This window comes from Lipotes vexillifer, unplaced genomic scaffold (assembly GCF_000442215.2).
Source record: "Lipotes vexillifer unplaced genomic scaffold, Lipotes_vexillifer_v1.1 scaffold871, whole genome shotgun sequence".
Lineage (NCBI taxonomy): Eukaryota > Metazoa > Chordata > Mammalia > Artiodactyla > Lipotidae > Lipotes > Lipotes vexillifer.
In genome coordinates this window covers 533,590-542,966 of record NW_006771782.1, presented here as the reverse complement: position 1 = coordinate 542,966, position 9,377 = coordinate 533,590, and the positions used below count along the sequence as shown (strand labels likewise).

Below are 9,377 nucleotides of genomic sequence, written 5' to 3'. Positions count from 1 at the left end.
GGTGGGGGGGGGGCGGGGGGGGGTTGCTTTATCTCCTTTGAAGTTCCCTCGCTTCAAACTTCCAGAACACTCTTTACTTCTGTCATTTATTAACTTCTCTCTGGCACCTGGAAGGAAAATCCTTGTTTCCATTGTTCCCATCGGCTGCTGGAGAACAGCTGATTCCTGGTCCAAGGTTTCAATAGCAAGACCTTGATGTCTAGCTGGGGTTTTATCATTTTTTAGTCTTGCAGGGTTATCTCCTCCTCTCAGGGGACCAGGGATCATACTGGGGAGAGGGGGGATGGCAGAGTCATGGAGAAAGGCTGTGCCGCCAGGGAGTGGGTGAGTGAGGGGACAGGGGAGAGCCAGGAATTTGCCCTTGAGAAATTCGCCTTTTGTCCAACCAGAAAAGCTGGCTGCAGTTTCTAAAACAACCCCTCATTGTTTCATCAGGGCCAAATGGCTGGAGGTCCCCTCCATTCCAGCTACCACCTGTAAGGACCTCATCTTTAGGTAGCCCCTGAGCCGATTAATCAGATCACTCACTACAGGGGCCCTGACTGCCCCTCTTCCCATCAAGGACTGAATATTACCATCAGCTTGCTCGTTCATTCTCCCCTTGGAAACAAACTAGTAGCAGGTGTCTGGGTGGGGGGCTTTGCAGGCCGATTCTGCCGACCGCTGGCTGGATGAGGCTTCTGCGTGTTCTCCCGGCTAAGAGCAGGCAGTTTCAGACGGCTTTGGTCAAGGGGGTAAGAATCAGCTTACAGAGACTGTTTCTGAGCACATGTCAGGGATGGTTTTCACAATTAGGTTTTACTATGGGGGAGGGAGAAGGTGGTTTGTCCCTAAGAAAAAGCTGTGTTTAATCAAAAGCCACATACCAGGGAAACAGCATAGTAGCAATTTTTAAGAGAAGAGAAATCATGTATATCCCGCTCAATTTTTTTTTAAGGTTAAGAGAAAAACCTTTTTTTCAATTGCTTTTTGATATGCATGTCAATTAGATAGTAATTCTAGTTAAAGGAGTGAAGAAGACAATGGGGAGAACGGCAAGAACATCGTAAGAATGAGTTTCTCAAGCAGTATGAGTAACAGATGGTTCGTACACAGAACATAGTTGAAAATTATTGTCATATTGGGATTTTTTTTTTTTTTCAAATGTAGGACCAATTAGAATATCACTCGTTGATCCCTGCTAGCTACAGGGCTTCTGTTCATTCCTTAGCTTTTTTCTTTCTTTTCTCTTCTTGTTTTTTTTTTTTTTTTCTTTTTTCTTTTTTCCGGTTGTTGACTATTTTGGGAAAAGGGAAATTCCTCTTGCTTTTCCTCCTCCAGTAACCAAGGACCCCAGTGACTCAAACATGCCTCTTGGTTATTCAGAATCTTTCTAAACACGGTCCACATTAGTTTCCCATTCTGTGCCTAGAAAGTGGAAATACAGAGCGTTTTTTAATGCGCAGAGGGCATATTCCAGATCATCTTGTGGGAAGATACTTTTCAGTTTCAATGTCGTGTGATAGAAAACAGTTTGCTGGCCTCGTTTTTTTCAAGCAGCAAATTGTTGTTTAACTTCTCTTCTCTGGGACAAGCAGTAATTAGCGCTGCTCTAGGGAGCAACGGTGAAGGTATTTTTAAACACGTCTTTCCAGGTGTCCCCTGATCTGACACGCCCCCACCAACATGTCTGAGCAATTTTCAGCAACAGACTGTAGTGGGAAGTTCTGACAATTTCGAGGCAATTTTATGTATCCAGTCTATTTTATGCTTACAATTAAATGGAATTGTCCCAGGGAAAGCTGTTTGTCAAACGCTGAGTGATACAAGTGCTGGAGTTTTATTATCACATATAATTAATATTGGAAACCTAAAACTACAGTTACTTGTTAATTACCTGAGAATTCATCTCAGGTTACTCAGTGCTGTGAGTTACATTTGAAATTTAAACTCTGGCCCCCCACCCCCACCCCAATGCTCCCAATGCAGTTTAAGCACAAAGGTATCATCTTGGAAAAAAGTGTTCCTTTCTTGGCTTTGTGGTTTTTATAGTTATTAATACTGTCTCCCCCAAATCAATTTTTATGTATGGATGACTCTATGACTAATATATAAAAAGTCCATCTCTCTCTGCAGACCATGAGAGTTGTGGCATTTTCCAGAAACATTCTTGACGTTCAACAAGATGGTGCTTGACTTTTAGTTTGTGTAGGAATTGCTGTGGCACAGCTAACTGTCAAGATCACAAAATTCTCCTTGTCCTGAGCTGCTCTGGATTATATGTAGTTTAGGTGCGTGGCAGTAGAACAATATCTTTCAGCTGCGTGTTGCCCTTTGCCAGCCTTTTGGGAAGGGACCCTTGGGCACTGCGGGCTCTGGGTGCTGACGGCGAAACCTTTCCCATTGCAGATTACGTCTTTGTCACGCCGGTAGAAGTGGACTCAGGCGGGTCATATGTTTCACACGACATTTTGCACAACGGCAGGAAAAAGCGGTCGGCGCAGAGTGCCAGCAGCTCCCTGCATTACCGATTTTCAGCATTTGGACAGGAACTACACTTAGAACTTAAGCCCTCGGCAATCTTGAGCAGTCACTTTATTGTCCAGGTACTTGGAAAAGATGGTGCTTCAGAGACTCGGGAACCCGTGGTGCCAAGATGTTTCTATCAGGGATTTATCAGAAACGACAGCTTGTCCTCCGTCGCTGTGTCTACATGTGCCGGCTTGGTAAGCACCCCCTACTCCCTCTTTCCTGTGTTTTGTATAACTGGAATGAACAGATGTCTGCAATCCTAAGTGCTCCTGCAGCCAACTCCACACATTCACACTGTCAGCTTTGATACGTATAATATTCTCAATTGAATTAATCTAATCTGCTCCCAGAAAAAGAAAATCTATCTAAAAGAACTTTAATTACCATTTAGAACGTTCTTTTGATGTTTAATGGTCTGGGCCTCTTCATTTTCCATGTTTGAGACGATCCCCCAAGGAAATTAATTTGATGGATGCCATTCGCTTTGGAAAGTCTTGAGAGACCAGGCTTTATATAAATCTAACAAGCTGCCTGCCTCTACAGTGCTTTGAAACAGCGAAAACTGGATTTAATGCAAAAGTGCGTTCACTGCCCTGGGAAGCCCAACCTTCCCTGTGGAAGGGAGGCCTCTTGTTTTCTTTCAACTCATCTGTTCATGTTGTCCTGCTTACATAAGGCGTCCTTTCTGAGTGTGATGTGGTGTGTTCAGGGGCTGGTGGGATTAAGTGTGGCATCCAGGAAGGCAGGACACTTAAAAAGATTTGGGACAAGCGTTATGTCCTCTTGTGTAATCCTCAGCTGTTGGGCTCGAGATCAAGAATATTGGTATAAATGATGCTTGTCTCAGGATTCAGTCATCTGTGAGGCAATAAATGGTGATCTGGGTTGATTTCATCTTGTGTTGCAATTGAGAAGTGTCTGTAACTGACAGAAGAGTGTGTGTGTGTTGAGACACACCATGGTCATGCTCTGGCGTGGCTAGAAGAAGGAAGATGTGAGGAAGCCCAGCTGAGGATGCAGTTAGTGTAATGTACGTGATACATCTCGACTGAACAAGAGAGAGGGGCTTAGGCGCTGGTGAATGAAGACTCCCATGTTCTTGGCTAGCGGAAACTTTATTATTTAACTTTTTTGTTTTCATATTGTGACTTGACATGTAGTTAAAATCTTTTATCACAACCAGAGTTATGATATTTTTTCGTATGGTCTTTAAACTATAGAGTGAAGCAAAGATTTAACAATTCCCGTCTAAGCTGGATCCGTTTAAATGAACAATATGGCTTACTAGTGACCTGTATCTTCTAAGATAGTTACACACACCTAGGCAGCCCACACACACGTGAATATATCTTGTTTTTGTTGTTTGGTTGGTTTGGTTGTCATGAGTCTACTGCTCGTTTGGGAACGTCCCCCTCTTTTCCCTCTCTTCTGTCTATTCCAGTATCCTTATGTCTTCAGAAGGAGGTTAGGCCCTCCATCACGGTGGCTTAAACTATCCCACTCCAGATAACCCAGCAGTGAAGACTAGTCTGTCCAAGTTCATCTTTCATACCAGCCCTTACTAGTAGGACCTTGGGCAAGTTATGAATCTCTCTGTGTCTTAGTGTCTCTCTCTCTACAATGGGAATAACAAGAGGGTTTACTGGAAGGAGCTTAGTCTCCCAGTGGTTAATGCGCTCAATATTCCACTTTCTGTGAGTGATAGGAAATCTGACCAATTATCCCATATTCATAGATGTTAAGTTGTTTCTCCTAAGAAGGAGATTAACTTTTGAACAAGGAATGACCACTTAACACATAGAATGAAGCAAGTTAAAAAGTTCCATCTTTGGGCTGAAGGTGAAAGAAGTCATTGGCAACCACATCTGCCCGTGTATAAGGCCGATATAATTTTTTTTCTTTGCATACCAATCTGATTTTTCTTTGTTTTTATCTTTTTAATTCAATTTTTATTTTATATTGGACTGTAGTTGATTTACAATGTTGTGTTAGTTTCAGGTGTACAGCAAAGTGACTGAGTTATACGTATACGTACACATATATGCATTCTTTTTCAGATTCTTTTCCCATATAGGTTATTACTGAATATTGAGTAGAGTTCCCTGTGCTATACAGTAGGTCCTTGTTGATTATCTATTTTATATATAGTAATGTGTATGTGTTAATCCCAAACTCCTAATTTATCCCTCCCCCCACCACCTTTCCACTTTGGTAACCATAAGTTTGTTTTCAGAGTCTGTGAGTCTGTTTCTTGTTTGTAAATAAGTTCATTTGTATCATTTTTTTTTAGATTCCACATATAAGCAAAATCATATGATATTTGTCTTTCTCTGTCTGACTTACTTCACTTAGTATGAGCATCTCTAGGGCCATCCATGTTGCTGCAAATGGCATTTCATTCTTTTTTATAAGGCTGTTATAAATTGAAATCATGAAACTCACAATCTGTTCCTACTTTTCAACAAGCCAGCCACATATACTTAATTAACTTTAGTTCTGTAGGCCTCAGTTTCCTCTCCTGAGCCATGTGAAATTATTTCTAAGACCACGGCCATCTCTAGGCATCTGACTCCAATTATCCAATTGTTTGGGCCCATGGGGCATGGGGTAGGGAGAGGATCAAGCTTATCCCTCTTGCATTACCCACCTCCCCAAGTCCCTGCCGAACAACAGCAAAATACAGACACAGCCATCCTCAATCAAACAATAAGAAAAATAAAACAAGGAAGAGGACAAAACCACAAATGAGAAGCTGAGACACTGCTCTGTATTAATGTCTGTAACTTCTCTTGAGGTATAATGTATATACAGAAAAGTGCAAAACTGTATATACAGAAAAATGCAAAAATCGTGGAGTACAGCCTAATGAATTTTTACAAAGTTCACAGCACTGTAACCAACAACCAGATCAAACAGGACATTACCAGTGTCCCAGAAGACCCCTACCCCACATCCCCTTCCAGTGACTGTCCACCAGAAGTAACCACTGTCCTAATTTGTAACATAGCTTAAGTTCGCCTATTTAAAAATGTTTTACCTAAGAGAGGGTCATACAATAATTCCTCTGTATGAATATTCTACATTGTTTCCATCTAATTGTTGGTGGCATTTAAATTGTTTCCAGTTTGGGGCTGTTAGGAGGAGTAATACTAAACATTCTCGTCAGTGCCTTTTGGTGAGCTTATGGACACATTCTGTTGGAAACATACCAAAGACTGAAGTTGCTGGGTCATAGGTTAATATATATGTTCTCCCTAAAGCAAAATAGCGGTCAGTGTGGTCAGTGTTCGTTTGTTGGTTTTGTAGCTAGCCCTTATACAGCACTCACCCTAAGCAGGGAGAGTGGCACCACCCGGCTCCTTCCCCAGGAACTGCACTTACCCGCTCTTTTCCTGGATTCTGCCAAACAGCTTTTCAGAGTGGTTGCACTAATTTACACGGCCATCAGCAGTGTATAAGAGTTCCAGTTGCTCCACATTCTCATCAACCCTTGATGTTGTCTGTCTTTTCCATTTTTGCCACTCCCATTGATGGATGTGAAGCAGTATCACACAATGGGTTTAGTTTGCATTGTTCTGATGGTTAGTGAAGTTGAGCATCCTTTCTTATGCCTACTGGCCACTTGTATACCCTCTTTTGTGATAGCATATATGGACAAGAAGGATTATACAGGTTTTCCCTGTTATCCGAAAGTAGAGTGTTTCTATGAAATCTTTTGTGAGCCAGAATGACAAAAGCAAAGAAGCAATTACCTTAGGACACATCTTGGCAATGAATGCACAAAATAAATTGGCGTAAAGCACAAGTGCTCACAGACATAGTTCAGAGCTACAGTGGCTTGATGCAGAGAATCTTAGTGCAGTTCCTGGGGAAGGAGCTGGGCGGTGCCACTCTCCCTGCTTAGGGTGAGTGCTGCCTGTATAAGGGCTAGCTGCAAAACCAACAAACGAACACTGACCACACTGATCGCTATTTTGCTTTGGGTTTTTTGTTTTTTGTGTTTTTCATGAAAACGAAAATCGTATTTCTTTTGGTTAGCAAAAAACGTGCTAATTGGGTTTTTCGTTAAAGCAAGGTGACATAAGGCAAACTTGCGAAAGTGGAGGACCCCTGTAAATGTTTTCAGTCCAAATTGTGGTGCTTTTTCCTTTCTTTGTGAATAGAAACAAGACTTCTGAGCAAAAACACCTTTGCGAACTTAGCATCTTTGATATCATGGCTTTGCATCTCTAACGATGCGTTGACCTGCATATGAAACACTGTTGAATAGCAATAGTGAACCCTGGGAAATCACTTGAGGCTCCACATTGAGGAATCACTTCTCTAGGCCCATTGAGAGATGGGGATGGAGGGAAATCATCACTCCAGGAGGAAGAATTTTTCCTTCTAGCTACCCAGAACCCATGAACACTGCTCACCTTCTTTGGTCAAACAAGGGGTTCCTAAAGTGAATTAGCAAGTGCTGTAATTAGCAAGTGCTGCTGAATAGTGGATGATTCAAGGGTTCAGGAGATGGGCAGGTCTCTAACATGCTTGGTGGATGGGCAGGTCTCTTATACGCGTGTCAAAGTTCACAAGCCAGAAGAGATAAACGACTCTTCTGGCACGAATACAGAAACTGACTTGAGGTGAAGGAGACCGAGGTGAATCTTCTTTCACCTGAAGTGTCTCCATTGGTGTTTCACCGAGACGGGGGCTGGCAACTGGCAACAGAGTGACTTTCAAGGTTCTAGCAATTTCCTAGTGTGCATCAGTGTGTATTAAAAAAGTGAGAAGTCCCCTTTAGATAATAGAGTACTGACAGGAAAGCTAACCATTATCTTGACTTGTTAGGAAAACCCCAAGAGCGAGTGAGAAAGGGGGGGGAGGTTCTAATAGTGAAATATATTTGCATACATACATATTCCAGTTAGGATTTCTTCGGCAGGGAATTTAATAATTCAGAATTAAACTATACTCAAAATAGTCTCTTAAAATGTACCCCCCCACACACACGATGGGTGTCATTTTATTCAGGAGTTAGGTAGGCAGTTATTTACTTGGGATAATCCATCAAATAGGAGTTGCAAACTTCCACGAGTGAATCCTGCCTACTGTTATGTCTGGAGGGGGTGTTTTTTAAAATTTTGATTGGAGTATAATTGCTTTACAATGTTACGTTACCTTCTACTGCACAGCAAAATGAATCAGCCGTACATATACATATATCCCGTCCCTTTTGGAATTCCCTCCCGTTTAGGACACCACAGTGCATTAAGTAGAGTTCCCTGTGCTGTACAGTGTGTTCCCATCAGTTGTCTATTTTATACATAGTGTCAATAGTGTATATGTGTCAATCCCAATCTCCCAATTCCTCCCACCCCTCTCCTTTCCCCCTTGGTATCTGTTCATTTGTTCTCTTCGTCTGTGTCTCTGTTTCTGCTTGGCAAATAAGGTCATCTGTAAGATTTTTCTAGATCCCACATATATGCATTAATATACAACATTTGGTTTTCTCTTTCTGAATTCACTCTGTATGACAGGCTCTAGATCCATCCACGTGTCTACACATGACCCAATTTCGTTCCTTTTTATGGCTGAGTAATATTCCATTGTATATATGCACCACATCTTCTTTATCCATTCCTCTGTTGATGGACATTTAGGTTGCCTCCATGACCTGGCTATTGTAAATAGTGCTGCTATGAACATTGGGGGTGCATGTGTCTTTTTGAATTATGGTTTCCTCTGGGTATATGCCCAGTAGTGGGATTGCTGGGTCGTATGGTAGTTCTATTTTTAGTTTTTTAAGGAACGTCCATACTGTTTTCCATAGTGGCTGTATCAATTTACATTCCCACCAACAGTGCAAGAGTGTTCCCTTTTCTCCACACCCTCTCCAGCATTTATTGTTTGTAGGTTTTTTGATGATGGCCATTCTGACCTGTGTGAGGTGATAACCTCATTGTAGTTTTGATGTGCATTTCTCTAATGATTAGTGACGTTGAGCATCTTTTCATGTGTTTGTTGGCAATCTGTATGTCTTATTTGGAGAAATGTTTAGATCTTCTGTCCATTTTTGGATTGGGTTGTTTGTTTTTTTGATATTGAACTGCATGAGCTGCTTGTATATTTTGGAGATTAATCCTTTGTCAGTTGCTCTGTTTGCAAATATTTTCTCCCATTCTGAGGGTTGTCTTTTCGTCTTGTTTATGGTATCCTTTGCTGTGCAAAAGCTTTTAAGGGTTTTGTTTGTTTGTTTGTTTGTTTGTTTGAGGTACGCGGGCCTCTCACTGCCGCGGCCCCTCCGGCTGCAGAGCACAGGCTCCGGATGTGCAGGCCCAGCGGCCATGGCTCACGGGCCCATACGCTCCGTGGCATGTGGGATCCTCCCGGGCCGGGGCACGAACCCGGTGTCCCCTGCATCGGCAGGTGGACTCTCAACCACTGTGCCACCAGGGAAGGCCCTGCTTTTAAGCTTTTTAAATTTTGAATGCCTTTCAACAGGAACAAGCTCTCTCCAGCTCACCACTGCCCCCTGTGCCTGGCTGCCTTACACCCTGTGAAGGTTATCTAGGTTTGCAGAACGTTGTCCCAGAATCTCAGGGTTGCAGATGAGCCCAATTTAATCACGCTCTGCCATGCACATTCTTTTGACCATACCGAGCATCTCCTTGACCACCATGTTGATGAAACTGTCATTACATCCAGGAAGCCTATGCCATTGTCAGGAGACCCTTCATCTTGATGTTGAACTACATACAACCTGCCTTCTTATGACTTTCACCTGTATTTCTTAATTTCGTTTTCTGGGATGCTAGGATAAACCTGTGTCTTTCTTCCTACCTACTAGGAGATCTCAACGACCCTTTTGCCCCCAATTTTTC

General features: G+C 42.4%; 1 protein-coding gene across 1 annotated transcript in view; it reads left to right on the top strand.

The window, feature by feature from the left end:
* ADAMTS18 (ADAM metallopeptidase with thrombospondin type 1 motif 18) overlaps positions 1-9,377 on the top strand; it is a 162,933-nt gene that overhangs the window by 3,143 nt on the left and 150,413 nt on the right. The window contains 1 exon segment of the mRNA XM_007447144.1: positions 2,321-2,705. Coding sequence (XP_007447206.1) covers positions 2,321-2,705 — 385 coding nt within the window.